General features: G+C 40.7%; 1 protein-coding gene across 1 annotated transcript in view; it reads left to right on the top strand.

Moving 5' to 3' along the window:
* The first annotated feature begins 4,049 nt into the window (after positions 1-4,049).
* Positions 4,050-20,987, top strand: part of LOC147692387 (cytochrome P450 2A13-like) — a 977,490-nt gene continuing 960,552 nt past the window's right edge. Inside the window, exon 1 of the mRNA XM_086938609.1 lies at positions 4,050-4,312. Within this exon, the coding sequence (XP_086794735.1) occupies positions 4,133-4,312 (180 nt within the window). The 5' untranslated portion in view covers positions 4,050-4,132. The remainder of the gene's footprint in view (positions 4,313-20,987) is intronic.

Below are 20,987 nucleotides of genomic sequence, written 5' to 3'. Positions count from 1 at the left end.
AAGATCGCCAAGTTTGCCCCAGAGCCACCCCCTAAATGCCCAAGATGTCTGCTACCCCTAGCTAACAACCTACATGTTTTTTTAGAGTGTCCAGAACTGGCAACATTTTGGACAGAGGTGGGTGACACTATTCGAGATATTTTTAACACCAATATCGGTATCAACATGTCATTGATCTGTTTTGGAGATGATGGCCGATTCTGTCAAACCCTTTCTCAGAAAAACAGAGGTTTATTAATGTACTTGGTATTGCTGGCCCGGAGGGAAATCTGTAAGAAGTGGAAAGATCCCCTACCACCAAAAAGTGGCTCAAGGCCTCATTTGCCATGGCTCGTCTGGAGTACGAGAGCGCAGAAGATAAGCCATAAAACGTCTGGCATCCTTTTGTGAGTTGGGGCCATTACTTAAGATTAATATAATTGATCTAATGATTACACCAAGCTCCCTCACAAAAAGGTATCGGTCGGATGACCCAAGCGAGTGCGGTAAGCCGGAAGGACCACAGATAGTAAGAGCGGCTTCGTAAGACCCGCTGAGGCTTGATAGGTGAGATGAGGACCAAAAAAAAAAAAAAAGAGGGAAGTCCAGAGTGAAGCGTAGCTTTTATTATCGAAGAGAGATGAATGGAGAGAATCCTGTTACTCTGGGTTTTTTGAGAAGTGATGGATCACATTTATTTTTGTGTTTCGTGATGAAACAACTTTCAGCTCAAACATCTCTAGGCCGGCTATTTCTGTTTTTTGTGTGTGTATGAAAATGCTGATGCGTGCACGAGGATGAAAGTGATTGTGTATGAGCAAATTAATGAGCGAGTGTGAAAATGAGTGGGTAGATGAATGAATGTTTGAAGATGGATTCTTCTGAGAGACAATTCATGCACAAATGACCCTTCATCAAACTCAACACTCTCTTAGACTCGGTTTTACTATGGTAGATGTATAAAGTCCATCCTTCAATGGCCCTTACTTAGAAGCTACACTAGAAGAATTATTCTATAGAGTAGTGACAAGCAAAGGGATGGGACTACAAGTAATTAAGCTAAATGCCATTGGGATATTAATGAATGTTCCCCTTAAATCAAAGTCATATAGGTATCAAAGCCAAAAAGAAAATAAACTCACAGAGATTTTTATGAATTGACTTTATTGCAAATATTGAAAGAATTATTTCACTGAATAAACAGAGACATTTTGTTACTTCCATTATTGTGACCTACTGATCGATCATTTCACAGTTTCACTTTAACAGTCATTTTCCAGATGAGAAATGTGGATCCACTATTGAGCTTTCAGAACTGATTTGGGGTGCTTGTCTTTCAAATATAATTTTCTGACTGTTGCTCAGACACTGCCTTTGTGCTAGCTGATGGCTTTTCACAGCAGCATCAATAGTTCTGCCTCCAAACAGAAGATATCAAAACAAGGATACAATGAAGCATGAGATCTCAGCACTTGACTGTCTTCTGCCTTTCTAAGTAGTCATCAGGCACAAACAAAAGGGTAGTCATGATTAGAAACGTTGATACCTTTAGTTAGAGAAACCGATGACCTCTCCCTTACTTCTACTATCTACCATATGTTGTCACTCAGGAAGAACTAATCAGAAGCCCTTTGCAAACAAGGACTTCACAGAATTTGTTTGGGCAGACTTTCCTCCTTTCTCCCTCACTTCTGGTCTGAGACTCAACCCTCTATCCACCAGGCTGCAGTCAATACACTATCACTCTGTAGGGAAGTTTTATCTACTTTCCATCACGTCCTGCAAAAGGCATCCCACTAAGAATTTCATTAGAAAAGGAGTCTAACTATTACGCAACTAGGGTCAGATTTATTAAGGGCTTGTTTTGCCCTTGTGTTAAGCAACACGATGCAAGGCAACACAGACCCTTATATGGGATTTACTAAGATACACAAAACCACCTTGTGTAACTCTATGTGGGTTAGTGAATCAAGAGTAATGCAAGGCAGTACAAATCACTGCCTTGTGTTACCCTCTATTGAAAAGGCATTCCACGGGTAGAGGATGGGCCTTTTCATTCATTTACCATGTACTTTGATGCAATTTCAAATTTACTAAGGTGAGTAAATCTGGTACGGCATCAAAATTGTCGCTGTCCCAGATAAGGTGTAACAAGGAGAAATGTTTCTATTGCTCCACGTTACTTCCTCTTTCTATGTGTGCTGGATTCTGAAGCACACATAGAAAGAAGAAGATGCGTCAAAGAGTTGTATATGTGCAGGAAGCTTCCCATTTCTGCACAAAACTACTCTTAATACAGGCACTCTTACACATTGTCACAAGAGTGCCTGTGATGGAGCTAGGCAGCAGAAAGTTAGACACTGCAGGGGAAAGCAGAAAAAGTTCATATCTTAGTAGATAAGACACATTTCTGCTCTCACTATCACGCAGCACAGCAAGTTGTCTTGCTGCATTAGGTAGAGGGACATCTTACTAAATTCGCTCCTTGGAACATACCCACCTCACATACACATACCTGCACTGTCAGCACAAAGATCTGGGGTCACACAGAATCCCTCTTTGGGCCATCTGAGATGATCTATCTGGAACCTCCATCACCCCCTCTTCTACTCATCAGAGCATTCTTATGATGTTGAGCTTTCCCTGGCTGACTGCCATATGTCTTTGAACCCTTTGTTAGAAACTAATATTTTTTTCTGGACTTCAGCCATCTGAGTTTCTCAAACCCTTTCTGCCACCCTTCACAGATCACACTCATTAACACCCGTCCACCTTTAAACTTCTCTGCCAAGTCTCAGTCCCTATGCCCTCTGATCCACCCTAAGACTACTGTGTCAGCATCAGACCATCTCTCCTACACTCAGAGGTCAGAATGTAACAGTCCAGATTTTTATTCACTTTTCATGTCCTGGTTTTTCAGCAAATACTTACCAGTTCTGTATGTGGGCTGGAGAGGTGTGAGTTTCTAGGGGTTGACAGTATAAGAATCATCAGCATCATAATCTTTATTTCGGTTGTAAAACCATAAAAGATACACACAAATTCTTCCTTTGCAGTGGAGCCCATGATACAATTAAAACAAGAAAAAGTAGCTATTTAGTACACCAGGTTCAAATGCTCAAGTATCACATAATGAGAATTGTAAATGCAGAGGAAATCACTAAGATGCAGCATTTCTATGTGTGTAGTCAATTAAAAATCAAGTAAAAAGGATAAAACAGGAATAAAGTGTGCGTGCAATAATGACTAGCAATATCCACAATTTGAAAAGATTTTGATAAAAACTTTGAGAAGAAAGTTAAAAACAGGATCCTAGGGATTAAAACACCATCGAGTTGTAACATTTTTACTACAGCTGGTCCCTGGCACAAGGTACTAGTATCTAGGCCTGGGTGTGAAATTACGCTCCACTCACGGAGTTTGCAGAGTTTTTCCTGCTCTGCGTGTAGCGCAGAGTTCCAAAAAACTCTGCGTATCTGAGTTTTTCATCACTTGCAGATCACCAATGTTAAGTTAGCGAGCATAAGGGAGGAAAATCCTACTCCAGACCACCTCTTGGTGAGATTTCTAAATGCGGCCTGGGTGGAGAACATGCACACCCTCCCAGTCCCTCTCTGAGCGCCGAACCACAGTGCTCAGACCAATCACATTGCTGCTGTAACTCAGCGTCGTTATTGGCTATGGGAGTCTGGGAGCCTGTGTGATTCCTGGTTCCTGCTTCTGGAGTCGACCAAAAATCCGAAGAGGACAGAGAGACGGCTGCAGGCCTGAACGTAAGTTGATTTTTTTTCTAATTCATTACCCACCATCACCCCTCCCCCCGCCACCCCTTTAGGTAGCGGCCACCACTGGATCTAACACTTTTTATGATTTGGTGCCAGTTAATCATGCAATGGGAACCAAAAGAGCAGCAGAATGTGTATACTTCTGCTCAAAGCGAAATTAAGCCAGCTGGCACACATGTAGATGTTTCATAACTTAATTCAACATTTGAAAAAAACGAATAAAGATCAACATCTGCAAACGTTGCAGCAGGCTGAAAGAGTTTAACTGAGGACAAAAACGTCAGCAGAGCTGATGAGCTCCACATGGAAAGTTGAAGCAAGACACTGCACTCACTGCCTCTGGAGAAGCATCGGAACATTTCACCAAAATGGATCTGGGGGTGGCTGCATCGCTTCTGCTGGTTACATGCGTTTCTTACCTGTTGTTCATTAATGTCTGGAGGAGGATGTTCCACGCACACAAACTGCCCCCTGGGCCCACCCCGCTTCCAATAGTGGGCAACATTCTTCAAGTGAAGAGCGGGCAAATAGTGTCATCTCTGCTGAAGGTAAGGCTCTTGGTGTCTTTTATGGAAACGTTGCACTGGTGGAGAAAACAGAGCAAATCTGTTTTCACTATTTTTGCTGCTTGTATAAGGGGGAATAGAGAAAACTGTTTGCACAAGGGTATACATGAACAACCTGATTTTACACTGTTTTTGCTAATTTTAAATGGGAATAATTTTTTCTCCACTTTTCAAAGGTGAAAATCATTTTGTTTCAAATAAGTAGCAAACATTTTGCATCATATTTGAATTAATAGCGGCTTGCATGGCTCCTGGGTGGGGGCATGAGTGGGGGATCATGCGGGTAGGGGTCATGCAGGGGGAGAGTCGTAATTTAAGAACTAAAATTTAAAAACCTACCTTTCTGCCGGGTCCCGCGTCTTCACTGCTCCTGCTCTCCTGCCACTAACAGGAACAGGAAGCATGCAGACAGGATCCCTCCCCTAAGCCAATCACAATGCTCCATACATCGTTGTGATTGGTCTAGAGCACAATGACATGGCGCTGAGCGAGGGGCGAGAGGGGTGTCTATGTTCTCCATGCAGGCTGCAATGCAGCCTCCATGGAGAAGGGCAAAGTGCACATGACTGGTTTGGGTGGACCGAGAGGGCCAACTAAACAGTCTTTGCACACTCAGGAGTGGGCAAACCACTCTTTCCCTACCCTGCTCGGAGAGCAGTGCAGCCCCGCCCACACGCCCGTTTGCAAAGCACACATAAAAAGGTAATAACTAAAAGTTATTACCATTTTATGTTTTGGCTTCTCTCACTGCAAGAAAGCAGTGGGGCGATGCTCCTCCACCATAGTGGAGGAGCCACCCCTGAGTTTAATCTATAAAGAAGGGATTATTGGTGAATAAATGTTCATATTAAAACCTATACTAATCACTTGAAGTGCTTAAGTGCTTAAAAAGCTACATATTGACATAGATTATGGGTATTTTGTGGAGAAAAGTAGTGTAAAAGAGAAATATGTTGTGTTGTGTCAATCCATTTTATTGCATGTGCATGGCATGCCGAGAGTTATGTGGTGGGCAGATTCGTAGGAGTAATTCAGTGCCGCTGATGAGCAGATGACTGATATCACTACTGGGTTTGGGCTCCCAACAGTAAGGCCAAGCCACTGACCTATAATAAACAAAACAAATGCCAATACTGTTCCTTGATTTATAATCAAATCAATGTAGCCATATTGCAACTCTTTACAAAAAGTGCTGAAGACAGCTAGTTCTGTCTGAATAAATCTATTTTATAATTTTGTCAAATCAACATAACATTTTTGTTGATTTTAAACGAACAGTTACATGTTTACATCATAATTGCAACACAAATATCACATTTGGAAATACATAAAGCATCCACATGTACAAATTCCTAGTAACCCCAAGCACACTCTCATCTCTCATAATGCTCTATCACTCCTCAGAAATCACCTAATTTGAACACTCAAACAGTCAAACATTCCATTCACACCTCACACTGTCTATTTACAATATAATTACAGTTCAATCTTTTTAAGACAATGCCATAGAAAAAAACCAATATCAGCACTTCATTTTTTTGTATACATAATTTAAATTCGGTTTATATATTCTTATGGCTAGAAATAATGGTCTATGCGTTTTGAACTCTTGATGGATGTAGAGTTCTCTTCAGGACCAAATAAGCTTCTCTTGCAAAATGCTCAAGTCAAAACCGACGTTGGAACAAACATTTGTTCGAGCCAACGTGCTCTTCACACTCTTTTGATCTTGCCTGCTGCACTTGTATCTATAAATTGTGAACCTCGCCGGTCTTTCCTTATAAGTAGTAAGCTGCTTTTTGGGGGAGCCTGAAAACAAGTTTGGGAGCAACCGGCAGTCTCTTCCGGCGTGCAGCGCGTCACAATCATTCGATGATATCGACGCGCTGCACGCTGTTCCAACGTCGTTTCGACTTTAGTATTTTGCAAGAGAAGCTTATTTGGTCCTGAAGAGAACTCTACATCCATCAAGAGTTCGAAACGCGTAGACCATTATTTCTAGCCATAAGAATATACAAATCGAATTTGAATTATGTATACAAAAATATTAAATGCTGATATTGTTTTTTTCTATGGCATTGTCTTAAAAAGATTAAACTGTAATTATATTGTAAATAGACAGTGTGAGGTGTGAATGGAATGTTTGACTGTTTGAGTGTTCAAATTAGGTGATTTCTGAGGAGTGATAGAGCATTATGAGAGATTGAGAGTGTGCTTGGGGTTACTAGGAATTTGTACATGTGGATGCTTTATGTATTTCCAAATGTGATATTTGTGTTGCAATTATGATGTAAAAATGTAAATGTTCGTTTAAAATGAAAAACAAGTTTTGTGTTGATTAGACAAAATAATAAAATAGATTTATTCAGACAGAACTTGCAGTCTTCACCACATGTTGTAAAGAGTTGCAATATGGCTACATTGATTTGATTATAAATCCAGGAACAGTATTGGGATTTGTTTTGTTTATTATTTGCTGATGAGCAGATGACAGCTACAATTGGACGTACTGCTGACTAAAGAGTGAGGACGATATCACATCAGACAAGAAAACACACATATTGAACATGAAAAGTCTCACAATAGTGCCATAAACATGTTAATCATGATTTTTTTTCACCACTGTTTATTAGTGAGGATGGCTAGACTGTATGTGACTTTTCAATTAAATATTTATAAAAGTCCAGTAACTCTTCAGAGATGATGGAATTCTGGAGGATCCCATTGAAATATCCTTTGCATGGTGATGAATGTGCAGGAGTGTAACACAGGCCCCTTAAGCTCCTGCGGGGCAAGTGGGTCCCCAACCTTTCAAAGGCCCCCGACCCTCAAGGGACCCCTATTCTGCCTAAGGCCAATTAATATATGGGAGACTCAGTGGACTATCTTACCATTCTGCAGAGGAGTCCCATCATTTTAGGTTATGCCACTGCGAGCATGCATCCCTTTCCTCATTGCTCCAGCTTTATGGATATCTGGAACTGACCTAGGCCTGTCTTGTGCATTTCAAATCTGGTTAGATGCATTAACTGCTGGCCTCATAGTGATAAAGAGGTACTGCCCTTGCCAGGAGTTAAATGGCATGGTCACAGTGGTGGCAGCATTTCGTGTTTTATAGTAATCAGTAGTGTGAACAATCTGTTTCCCTGTGTAGCTGAGTGGTGTCTACAGACCAAGTTCAGATGCTGTGCTTTTAACTTGCCTTGGACTACATGGTAAATGTATTTAGTGCCTTACAGCGCGTTACTGCGTCTGAATACTGTGTTGCATGGGTGTGTCCTTGAGTCTGGTACATAACGTAGAGGCCTGTGATTTCCATTTTGGTTGGCCCTGGACCGTGGAAAGCTATGATGGAGATGTGAACTGCAGACCTAGACCGGAGATGTGGGTTGCTGGCATGAAATGAAATAAAAATGAAATGTAAACGAACTTATAAAGCACACAATACCCGAAGGATTTGGGGAGGCAGTTTAAAGCCGTTTGTAGTAGTTTGGAAGATGACTAAGCGGTCTGAGAGAAGAAAAGCCATATTTTCAGATGTTTTATCAAACAGTTAATGAGTCAAGTCCAGAGTCATTCCTGGAGGCTGCGAATGGTATACACTGAAGGGAGAATACATATATACACAGAAGAGGGGGGCATGTCAAGGTGACACTCACCTGACATTACTAAATGCAAAGCATAGTTACTAAAGAATCACTTTCCTGGATCCGCCCGCTCTGGTATAGCATGTATGTGGTGTGGTAGAGCGGAGGTAACCAAATAATTGTAAATGGAACTGCTCCTGTTCACTGTAAGCTCTATCTCGCCAGCATGGATCCAGTAAGGTGAAATGCATTATGGACTTTGTATCCAATGTGGTGGTATACATCCCCTAAAGACGTTCTAAGTCCATAATATCCTGTTTGACCCTACATGATTGGTGAAATGTCCATGCTGACAGAGCTTTGTTTGAATTGTAGTGGACAGCATTGTAACCAATGGGAGTGGAAGAAGCCCTACAAAAACGAGTGATTCGAGTGAATCCATGCTATGGGCATAGAGAAAGACATATTGTTGTTGAAATGCATCTGTTAACTGAATTAAATGGATTATTTGGAACCCGTTGAGTGCTTCTATTTGATGGACCATTTTAAATTTGTGCAGCTAATTGCATGCATAGAAGGCACCCATTTGCTAGTGTTCAGCAGTTTCAATGTGGCTTTGGCTTGCTTGTGTTTGCTTTATTTGCCCTAAGTTGGCAGGGTATGCCAAGACGTGGGTGCCTTGCTCACTTTGCCACTGGATTCAAGCTAGCCTCGCTGATGAGGTGTGTTACCCTGAAACTAGTGCCAGGATGTTTTTTTCTGGTCCAGGGAAGACCTGGCCTCGCAGTTTGGGCTGGACTGTTTCCTTGAGGCACTGGGTCAAGACTGATATGCATATGGCTGGGTCTGAACAGGGGTGGAGAAGTGAGCTAAAGAACGAAGATGGATTCAATGCAGATCATTGACTGAGGTTGAGTGTCTGAAAAGTTTCAGCGGTCTGTCCATCATCTCCTTGTGTTTGCTTTGTTTATCCTAAGTTGGCAGGGTATGCCCAGATGTGGGTCCCTTGCTTCCTTTGCCACTGGATTCAAGTTAGGCTGGCTGATGAGCGGTGTTGTCCTGAAACCAGTCCCAACATGCTTGTTTCTGGTTCAGGGAGGACCTAGCCTTGAAGTTTGGCCTGGAATGTTCCCGTGAGGCACAGGGTCAGGACTGATTTGCATATGACTGGGTCTGAACTGGGGTGGCGAAGAGGGTTAAAGAACGATGATGGATTCAACTCAGATCTGTGACTGGGGGTGATTGTTTGAAAAGTTTCATCGCTCCATCCATCATTTCCTTGTTTTTGCTTTGTTTGCACTAAGTTGGCAGGGTATGCCCAGACGTTGGTCCCTTGCTCACTTTGTCACTGGATTCAATCTAGCTTGGCTGATGAGCGGTGTTACCCCAAAACCAGTCCCAGGATGCTTGTTTCCAGTCCAGGGGGACTCGGACCGGTAGTCAGGACTGGACTGTTCCCATGAGCACAGGTTCAAGAATGATTTGCATATGGCTGGGTCTGAACTGAGGTGGCGAATTGAGCTAAAGAACAATGATGGATTCAACACAGATCTGTGACTGGGGGTGAGTGTCTTAAAAGTTTAAATGCTCCGTCCATCATCTCCTGGCATTTTCTTTGTTTGCCAACACTTCAACCAGGAAGTGTTGGCAATCTTCTTACCTTAGTCCCCCCAAAACATTTTCAAAAAAGAGAAGGGGGCAGGGTAGGGGAATACCCTTACCCCCTAGACCTCTATGGGGGGGGGGGGGGGGGGGTTCCCACAGGTGCTCAGCCTGTGGCAATAAAACATAATTTTTCAATTTTTCTGAGCAAGTCATGCTGGATCTGTGTCTCCTGCCAAACGTTTTAAAAAAAGAAGCATAGCCTCCTGTGCTTCCAGCAAGGAGAAATGCTCTTGCTTGCAGGAAGCAGAGCTTTTTTCTTGTTCTATGCCCACTGTCAAGTGAGTTGGGAAAAATACCAAATTATTGCTTTAACACCCAGAGGGCTGCATGCTTAGCAGCTCCCTGTGTGTGAAATCAATGCCAGCTCCTGCAGGAGGCAGCAAGCTGGCAGGGGCCATCGGGGCCTTGAAGCTCCTCTCTTGGGCATATAGCACACTGGGTGCCCTAGGAACACCCAGGTGACAAGGCCGGGTCCTGGGGCCCCTCGCCATAGTATAGTGTATTTTCTCTGCCTTACCACTGAAAAGTTATCTGTAATCCTTGATGGAGGTGTTTGCATCCTTATTTTTTTAATATCTCATGTAGTGTCTATGACAAGGGGGTTCTTTCTTGTCATCTGCTGCTGAGACCAGAGATCATGTTCTAAACTTTTTAAAAACTAGAAGTATGTAAATTGGCTTAGAAATCCTTCCCATTTGGCCCACCTGATATACAATAGCGGTATGCTATGTCTTACCGCCCTTTCCCAGGTTGATGGGCAGTTTACTAAAAGGCCCCCTGGAGAGTGTTTCCCACCAAATTTTTAGACAGGCTTTTGATGCCTTGGAATACAATTGCATCACCATTAAACAAAGAACCACTTACTTTTATAAAGTGCAAATAATTGAAGTGTGTTTTCTCAGCAGTTTAACGTTGTAAATTGAGTGGCTGTATTGGTGAGTGATTGGGTGCAAGGGGCTCTACGTGTGAGTTACTGGATGTGCATGTGGCAGTATGAGCTAGTGGATGTGTGAGAAATTCTATAGATCAGTAAATGTAAATGTAAATGTTGTATACTTGTAAAGCGCACAGCTGCCCACACCGCGGGCGTCCCGGCGCTGTTTACCGCTGGGGAACCCGTCCTGGCTTTCCCTGTGAGATGGTCCCTTCTGGGCACCTCCAAGGTGAGACCAGTCATCCCCTGCGTTGAAGGGGCCGTTGTGAAGATTAAGCAAGCTATTGCCCAGAGTTGCAGAGTGGAGCCCAAGGTTAGAGTAGGCGCCGAGGCGAGAATTATCAGGCCCGCGGACATTTTGACCCGAGACCCTGCCGCGTTGGGAATCGAACCCTGGTCGCGGGCTGATCTCAGCTTCCGGGTCTGCCGCCTCTAACCACTGAGCCACACTTCTCCCTCACATCAGTGAGTGGGTGTGTGAGTGCTTATCTGGGTCTGTGGATGGCTATGTGAGGAGTTGTGTGGGAGTGGGAATGGGTATATGAGAGGTTATGTGGAGTTGTATTAGTGGGTCTATAGAGAATGCCATCAGGGATCTTATCAGTGATGCAATTTGAGATGCCATAGTAATGTCATGAGTGATGTACGTGTAATGAGTGATGTAATATTTGATGTCTGCGGAACTTCTGAATTCCTCTGTTTTGTACGAGTGAAATGTGATATATATATATATATATATATATATATATATATATATATATATGGACAAAGATCCGCCAGGCGCTTGCAGCGCCTCCAGTTTCTGATTCAACTGGAAAAAATGACGATGAGTAGAACCCAATTTGGTGCCAGAACAAAGGTGCCTTTATTTGTGCATAATTCTGCTCAGCATGCCGCCATGACGCGTTTCGACTGTCTCCACAGTCTTGATCACATGATGTGATTGCTATGTCACAGGTGAGGTATAAGTAGTAAACAGAGAGGGTGGACCATTGATTTCCGCCCTCCACAAGTCATAGGTTATTTCCAAGGAAACAAAAGAAAGACTAGAGACAAAATGATAGCCCTTAGTCTAAGTGATAAAACTCATAGTGAGTAAAGACCATACATAATTCATAATAATAATGAAATAAATATGTGCAATATATCGCAATGGTCATACATATATAAATATAAATAAATACAAAATGATAACCCTTAGTCTAAATGATGAAACTCATAATGAGTAAAGACCATACATAATTCATAATAATAATGAAACAAATATGTGCAATATATCGCAATGGTCATACATATATACATATAAATAAATATAAATATGTAACATCATAAAACCATATATTGATAAAATCACATAAAAGATCATATGTTTCCTGGTAAAAGAACCCCTTGTTGATAAATCCTAAGTGGGGACCTGATTAAAGTGCGTGTGCAAAGATTTCATATTCATATGTAAACTTATTTTCAATATATACCACCTTGTGTGACAAGGTGCAGGTATTGCTATATTGTGCAAATTATATAAAAAGTGCAAAGTGCTAAAATTGAATGAATTAATAAAAATTCAACAATTTCTATTATCATAGTATAAAAGAGAGGAGCCCCTCCCTTGTGTGTTTGGTTTCATAACAATTGTTCTCAATTCAGCTAAAACCTATGTGAGCTAAATGAAGTCCTACTTTGTTGCTGATCTTGGCAGCCACGGGATTAGTTTGAGGATGCCCTGCGCTATAGTGAATTCTATTGATGTTTGCAGATTCACACGCAAGTATTGAGGTCCTCGCTGGCATTAAGACCCCCCGGGCTTCGACTATCTAATTCTAAAATATACCTCGTTTCTAGGACCCTCAAGAGAGCATCTCTGTTACCACCTCGTTTGGGGGGCATGATACAGTCACTGACATAGTATGGTAGGTGTTTTGGGTCACTGTCATGAGTGCTCTCAAAGTGGCGTGCCACTGGGTAGGACTGATCTTTGGTACTGATTGCTCTTATGTGCTGCAGTATCCGCTTGTGAGCCGGAAGCCGGGTACTCCCTACATACCGGAGCTCACAAGGACACTGTAGCACATAAACTGCAAATTCAGTTTTGCAGGTAAGCTGTTTGGTGATCTGTACAGGCACTTCTCTGAATGATGTAAGATATATTGTCTTGCTGCAGCCATATTTACAAGCTTTGCAGCTTGAGCATTTCTTAAATCCTTTTCTCAGAGCCATGAAGGTCTCTGAGATTGGCTGCTCCAAATGGTTTTTGATCAATCTATCTGCCATGGAAGTGGATTTTCTAAAAGAGAATTCAGGTTTCCTACCCACTAGATCACCGATGATAGGATCCCCTGTCACCAGGTTCCAGTTACGGGAAACGATTTTCCGGATCTCTTTGTGCTGGCGATTATAAGTAACAATAATCCGTGAGGAATCCGGTACAGGTGCAATGTTCATCATGCTGGGTGTTGTTTTAGGTGGAGGAGCCTGTATTCTGGTTATATTGTTTGAGCGATTGATTGCTTTTTGAACAACTACCTCCGAATAACCCCTTGCAAGAAAGCGTTTTTTCAACCGCTTCCTGGGCCTTAACACATTCTGCCTCTGTACTGTGAATTCTTTTGATACGCAGCATCTCCCCAAAGGGGATACTGCGTATCAAGTGATGGGGTGCTGGCTAGCCGCATGCAGGACGGTATTGCCCGCTGTCGGCTTTCGATGTAATCTTGTTGCTAATCCCCCAGATTCCACATATATTTCTATATCTAGAAAGCATATTGATGATGTACTAATTGTAGATGTGAATTGAAGATTTAAATCATTGATATTGAGTTGTTCCACAAACGTACGTGCTTCTTGTGATGTACCCTGCCAAATCAAAAAGAGGTCATCAATGTACCTCAAATAAAGTGGGACATGATTTTGTATAGTAGCAAGATGTTGTCCCATGAGGACCTGTTCCTCCCACCAGCCCATGTGCAAGCACGCTAGGCTGGGTGAAAAACAGGCCCCCATGGCTACCCCTCTTATCTGCTGGTACACTTGATTATTGAACAGGAAGTAATTCTGTTTCAGACAGATCTTAATCATAGAGATTAACATGGTGTTATGGGCAGAGAAGTTATTTGCACGTGGATTTAAATAGTGGCTTACTGCTCTGATACCATCATTGTGCCGTATCGACGTATACAATGAGGCTACATCTAGCATAACAAGTATGCATTCTGAGTTCCATGATGTTTTGTTCAATTTGCGTACAAAGTCCGATGAGTCCTGTACATAGGACCTTAAGCTCATATACCAATGTGTATATATGTATTTATAATATATAAACATGTATATCTTTATATATATAGAGAGAGACCTTTTGACTTATAAACACTGCCAACCCTAAAGTTACCCTTGCCATCCAAATACTCACTGTTTACCATAAAAATACCCTTCCCACCCAAATACCCTTACCTACTCCAAACCCTAAAAAATAACCTTGCTACCCAATTACCCTTGCCCACTCTTAAGACCCAAAAATTCCCTTGCCACCAATACACCCCTAGCCACACTAAACTCTGAAAAAACCATTAACACCCAAATACCCCTACCCACACCAAAACCATACAAATATATTTTCCACACAAACATGCATAGATACACACCCTAAATCCTAACAATATCCTTGCCACCCAAAAACCTTTACTCACCCTAAATCATAAAAATACCCTTGCCACCCAAATACACTAGCCCACCATAAACCCAGCAAATACCCATGCCACCAAAATCCCCTCACCTACCCTAAATCCTAAAAATACCCTTGCCACCCAAATACCTTTACTCACCCTAAACCCTAAAAATATTCTTGCCAGCCAAATACCCCTACCCACCCTAAACCTTAGGTTTTTTCACTCTGGAGCGCTCCAGGTGCGTGCCCCGATTAGCGCCCCGGAAAGCGTAGTATTTTTAAGCGCCCCGGTGTGCGAACCAGGGAGCGTCCCGTCAGCGGCAATGTTGCGAACGAAAACATGATCGTGACGTATCGCGTAGCCGCACCCGGAAGCACTCGAGCGAATATGATCGCGCAACGTAAACATCCGACGCGCTTACGCGACGCGACCCGCGTAAGCACGTCGGTCATGTGACCTGAAAATAACACTTTTTATTGGTGTAGAACAGTTTTGGTTTCATAATGATGAAATCCCTGGTCTTGTGACCTGAAAATAATACTTCTCATTGGTTCAGGCCTTTTTTTTCCCAAATGATGAAAGACCCCACCTTTCTTCCTTATTCTGACTTTGTCCTTTGACTTAGGAAGACCTCTTTTGCAATCTTTGAGATATATATTGTGTACTTTGAAATGGCTACAGTAGCAGCAGCAGCTGGAGCATCTGCACCTCCACCACCACCACAACCACCAAGAGGACCACCACAAGATTACATTGGTGGTCAACAAGAGGAGGAAGAGGAGGAGGAGGAGGAGGAGGGGAGGAGAAGATGGCTGGAAGAACGCAATACCCCATACCAGCCAAGATCACACATTGTATGGGAGTTTTTTTCGATCCCAGAGGGCAAGAAAAAAGTAAATGCTGCCAAGGTGACTTGCCTAATCTGTGGCATAGAACTTTCTAGGGGGAACCCTAATAAAAAATATTCATTCGGAAACAACACGATGATTAGACACATGCAGCGCAAGCATCCCATCAACTATTCTGCTGCAGAGATTAGGGAACTGGCCAGTAACCCTCCCCAATCTACAAGCACCACCTCAAAAAGAAAGCAACCCACTCCGTCGGGACCAGAGGCAAGAGAGACAATCCCTTGCATTCAGCCACGGTTTGCAGATTTCAGAATAACCTGTATTCATTGTGGGAAGACCATCTCCTACAGTGAACTGAGCATAAAGCTCATCGTCCTTGCTGGGGACAACCACAAATTATTTCTTTTTTTTTTTTGCTCCAGTTGAGCCATTTCAATTCCCTGTTTTTTCGTTTCTCCCCATGAAAAATACCAAAAAAATATAAAACTGTTCAGAAAACCCCAAAAAAGTAAAAAATGTTCAAAAAAACAATAAAAAAATATAAAACAACAAAAAGAAGAAAAAAACAGTTCTTTTTAGAACTACCTCCAATTTATAAAAAAAGGCTACATTTTTTAAAAACTCTTTCATTCATTTTCCCTATGGGACGCTCCCCGGTCCGCACCCCGGTGCGCGTACCGGGCGCTCCCCCCGCGCAAATCAAAAAAACAATATATATATATATATTGCACCGCGGGGCCCTTTTATAGCCCCCACATCAAACCTAGGGGGTCAGGGGGGGTCTACCCTGCCCCCTTATGGTCATTTCCCCCTTTTTTTCCACCTCTTGTGTCTCTATCCTACCGAGACACAAGATGGCGGCCGGTCCTGACTGTTTCGAATGTTTACAGACACCCGAGAGCCAATCAACTTTCTGTTCGCACCTCGCGTGTCGTGCCCGGTGCGCTCCCCGGTGCGCGTACCGGGGCGCTGCCATAGATATATATATTTTTTGGAACCTAAATTACTCATAAACCACTGGAGCACATATCTTGAGACATAGCAAAGGCACATCGGGCTACCAGTCCCTACAATTTTGCCAAGTTTGGTGCAAATCCATTCAGCCGTTCGGGCTAAAAGTGAGTTCGACCGCCCTATGGAAATTAACATAGGGAAAACACGTTTTGGGACCCCCCTTTTATCTCAGCCCCCGCATGACGAATCCCCCCCCCCAAACATTCAGGGAAGGAGCGGAGCGGAGCGGGCCATTTTCTTGGAGAAATTTGCGAAGATTCGTCCACCGGCGCCAAAGTTATTCCCAATATGGAAAGTAGATCCTAACTATAACTACCTACTGGCGACCGCCAGTAGGTAATATATATATATATATATATTCACTGAAAAAACCATAGGTTTCACACCAGTTATAGTTAGCAATTAGCATTTAAAAAACCTATTAAATTCACTGAAAAAACCATAGGTTTCACACCAGTTATAGTTAGCTGGAAATTTTACTGACATAAAACCTTTGAAATTCCACTGTTATAGTTAGTTGGACTCACTATAACTTGCGCGCCTGCAATGCACTGCTGATGACGTCACATATTACATCACTCATGACATGGTCAGTGACATCACTCATGACATCACTGATGACACCATCCAGTGAATGTGTGTCTTTCTGTAGAATAAATATGTTTTATATATGTATATGTAAAGGTTGATGGAAGAATAAATGTTTAAATAAGTGTCTAAATGGATGTTTTAAAAAAAAAATGATTGGTTAACTGGCTTATTAAGTGTACCTTAGTGAATACATATATTAGCGAGTAATGTTTAAATATTTAAATATATGTATCAGTGTTTCACTTTGTGTATAAGTGGCTACATGGTTTAATGAGTAGCTACATGTGTGTGTATATGGGTTATTAGATGTTTTTTTAGTATCAGTATGAGTGTCAGTATGGTTTGGTGGGGGTATTACTTACCATATAGATACATCAATGACTGACTCACTGTTTGTATGTGTTTTGAAGACAGCATATGTGCAGGACTGTATGGGTGGATGAGTGTGTATATGTGTGTGTTAGTGAGAAAACGACTGTCTCACTATTGTCCTTATCAGTAACGACATATGTTTTAATCTAGTATATGTGAGTATTGATATATATAAGTGAATATATGTCAGAGTGAGAGATTGTAAGAGTTCCTGTTTAAATAAGTATGTGTTTCTATAAGTGATTGTTTAAGAGAGTAAGTATGAGTAAGTTTCCTTAGAAGTAAGGTAGTAGTTTGTGTATAGTTGTATATGCAAATAAATGGATGTTCAATAGTTTATTTGCATGTATGAGTAACTTTTGAATGACTGTCGGTGTGTAACAGGATGTATAGGTGTATCACTATATATGATGAGTTAGTATATGTATGAGTGACTATATAGAACTGTTGGTGAATGAGTGGATGTGTATATAGATGGTGTAATTTCTGAATTGGTTGTTGTAACTGTTATGGGTATCTCCATTTTTTTGAAAATGTAAGTTTCTATTTTTGAATATGTGTTTCAAGGGTTACATTACACTGAAAGGAGGTCTTTCACTCTGTCACAAGGATGGTGTCCTCAGTGATGTCATGAGTGATGTCACTGACCATGTCATGAGTGATATAATATGTGATGTCATCAGCAGTGCATTGCAGGCGCGCAAGTTATAGTGAGTCCAACTAACTATAACATGGGAATTTCAAAGGTTTTATGTCAGTAAAATTTCCAGCTAACTATACCTGGTGTGAAACCTATGTTTTTTTCAGTGAATTTAATAGGTTTTTTTAAATGCTAATTCCTAACTATAACTGGTGTGAAACCTATGTTGTTTTCAGTGAATTTCATAGTTTTTTTAACTGCTAATTCCTAACTTTTTATAAGGCCTCATACCTATGTGTTTTTTAGTGAATTTCTAAGGTTATTTTTTCACAAATATCTATAGCTTAGAAAGGTATGTTTTTCTAAAAATGAATCCTATATTGTATATTATTATAATATATATTTTTTAAAGTAAATTCATTTTTTTTAATATTTCACTCTGGAGCGCTCCCGGTGCGCGTACCGGTGAGCGCTCCGGTGCGCGTACCGGGGCACGTCCCGTCAGCGCACCCACAAAAAAAAAAAAAAAAAATAATGAAGGAGTGAGAATGAGGAATGGGGACAAAGAAAGTGGTGTAAAGAGAAAGAGAGCTAGAGGGAGAAACACAGAGAGACTGTGTAATAGATAGTAAAACAGAGAAAAGGTATAAGAGGAAGTAACTGAGAAAAGGAAAATGAATAAGGGAGCAAAAGAAGAGAAGAAAGAGGAAGAAAACTAAAGCAGATATTATGGGAGAATGTGAATGGGTGATGAAAGTAAAAGAAAGGAGAGTAAAGGATGGGGAATGACAGGTAGTCACGGAACCAGAGAAAAGGAACAGTGTTGACGGAGGGAAAGAAAATAGCAGTGAGTGTAAGTAAAGAGGAGTGAAAGAGGGTGGATAAAAGTGAATAAGGGTAAGACATGGGAAGTGACAGAAAGAAAGAACAGAGAGAGTAAAGGAAGGAGTGTCAGAAAGGGACTAAGTGAACTAGAAAAAAAAGGAAAGTGAGGGAGTGTGGGTGAGCAGGGCCACTGAAAGAAGTTGAATGTGGTAGGAAAGTAAGGAAAAGAGAAGTAAATATGGAGGATAAGAATAAGTGAGGGAAGCAGAGTAAGGAAACAGGGGTGAGGTAGGATGAGAGAAAAGTAGTGAGGTTAAAGCAAAGGGTGATGACAAACTACATTTTGTAGTCACACTTACCATATAATTAATGAAAACTTACTTGCATCTTTAAACTACACTTTGTATCTGTGAAAGACAAAAGAAAAAACAAGTTATAATTTGTAAAATATATATTTTAAAATAGAAGAAACAGGTCAAGAGGTAAAAAATCAAAAAAAGTGTACTAAGAAATAAAGCAATAGTGAAGGATACAAAAACAGAAATAAAGTAATGTAGAAAGACAAAAAAGAGGGAAAAAGAAATAGAAAAAGAACAAATTACTGAAGATAAGTAAGATACTAAAAGAATGTGAGATACCAAAACGAAATCAAGAAAGAGAAGAAAGTAAAAGGAAAATGAGTGAAAAGGAAAGGAGTCTAAATGAGGATCCATTAATAAGAAAGAGGAATGGAAGATGACTGAGAGTGAGTGAAGGGGAGTCACAGAGTGAAGGGATGAAAGGAATGAGGTTAATATAGAACGATAGAGGAAAAAGGAGTGAGAAAGTAAGTACACAGAAAGACAAAGGGAAGGACTGAGTGAACTGCAGTACAATGAGTGAGGAAGGAAAAAGAGTAAAGGAGCAAAAGAAGGAAAGAGAGGGGAAGTGAACTAAAGCAGTGGTACTGAGAGAATGTGAGAAAGCTGAAAAGTGGTGGAAGGGAGAGAGGAAATGCAGACAGTTGAAATTGGATTGAGGCGTTGTGAAAGAAGTGGAGTAAAGGAACAGCAATGAAACAAAGTGAAAAAAGGCAGTGTAAGTGAATAAAGAGAGCTAAATAAGGGTGGAAAAAGGAAAATGAGTGTGAGACAATGGGAATACAATATAAATTACACAATGCAAACTATAGAATGACTTATACAATATGTTACATTGTTTATTTTTGCTGTTCTCAGAATATATTGAATTTCACTTAAATTAGTGAGTTCAAACTCTTCATCATATAACAGCGGGAAAAAAAACACAATCTAAAAGATTGTGTTTAAAAAAAAAACATAAAAAATTACAAATCATATATGTACACTAATCTTTGCTTCACTTACGTTTCCATGAGGCCAAATAGAAGATAGTGAAGGTCCTTTTGGTGGAAAAAAAGTCTGCTGTTCTCTATAACTTCCATTTCATCGACTTCCTATGAAAAAAGATCTAAGAACATCATACCGTACACTTTCCTTACGGCCAAATCATGTCAGATATGATTATTTTTTACTATGAGATCCAGTTACAGTACCTATATGAGATCATTAATTTTAAACATTAGACTAACTAACTAACTAACTTTTATTAACTACTCCCGTCTTCAAAGGCCAATAACCTTTACTAAAACTTTGGTTTTAAAAACACTAGGTAAGAATTTTTAAAGTCATAAGGCAAACGTTGTTTATAAGTCAAATGAGAATCATTGCAGTAACTCCAACCTTTTTGACATTTTAAGTAGCATGTATAATGTCCTGATGTTGTCGAAGGACCGTCATGATAAATAATAGCTACAGTTGTAAAGGTTCTTCCTGATATTGATAACTGAGAAGCCACAACATTTTTGATACAAGTTGTCAATTTAGTTCCATCAGGTCTACATCGTTGGAAAACTAAAATGATATACTGACCATAACTTTGTATAAATAATGTGGATAGCATTGGACACTTACATTGGGTACACACCATATTATGATCTGCTGCTTTAACTAGATTTTTAAATGACACTGATTTACAGTCTGGTAAAGTCAAATATATAAATCTTTCAATGTCTATTCTAGTAGTACTTGATGAACTACAGTTGTGGCAGTCATGCTGCCATTGATAAGAAAGGCTAAAAAGATTATCTACATCTACACCTTCATCTTTCAAAACACCAAACATATACATTAAAAATTCCTAACAATCCTGCTGAATGTTCTGTGAAAATTTATCTTGACCAGAACACATATCTAAAATATTTCGAATTTCTGTTACACTTTCTATTTTTGCTCTATCACTGCTACATTTCTCAAACACAGAATTCAATAAACCACACAATCTTTGATCCCGATTTTCAACAATCTGTTCTTGTAAAGTTTGAAGAAAAAAAACAACATTAACCACTACATTAGCATAGCAGTTGACAGCAGAACTGTTTTCAAACTGAAATTCAACAACATTTTCATCAGAATCCTTTTTCCTTCTGCTTTGAATAACAGTTTCATCTACTTTTTTTC

Source organism: Lissotriton vulgaris, chromosome 9 (genome assembly GCF_964263255.1).
Source record: "Lissotriton vulgaris chromosome 9, aLisVul1.2, whole genome shotgun sequence".
Lineage (NCBI taxonomy): Eukaryota > Metazoa > Chordata > Amphibia > Caudata > Salamandridae > Lissotriton > Lissotriton vulgaris.
Note: the sequence above shows the minus strand (reverse complement) of the source record. Positions and strands in the feature narration are given on the sequence as shown.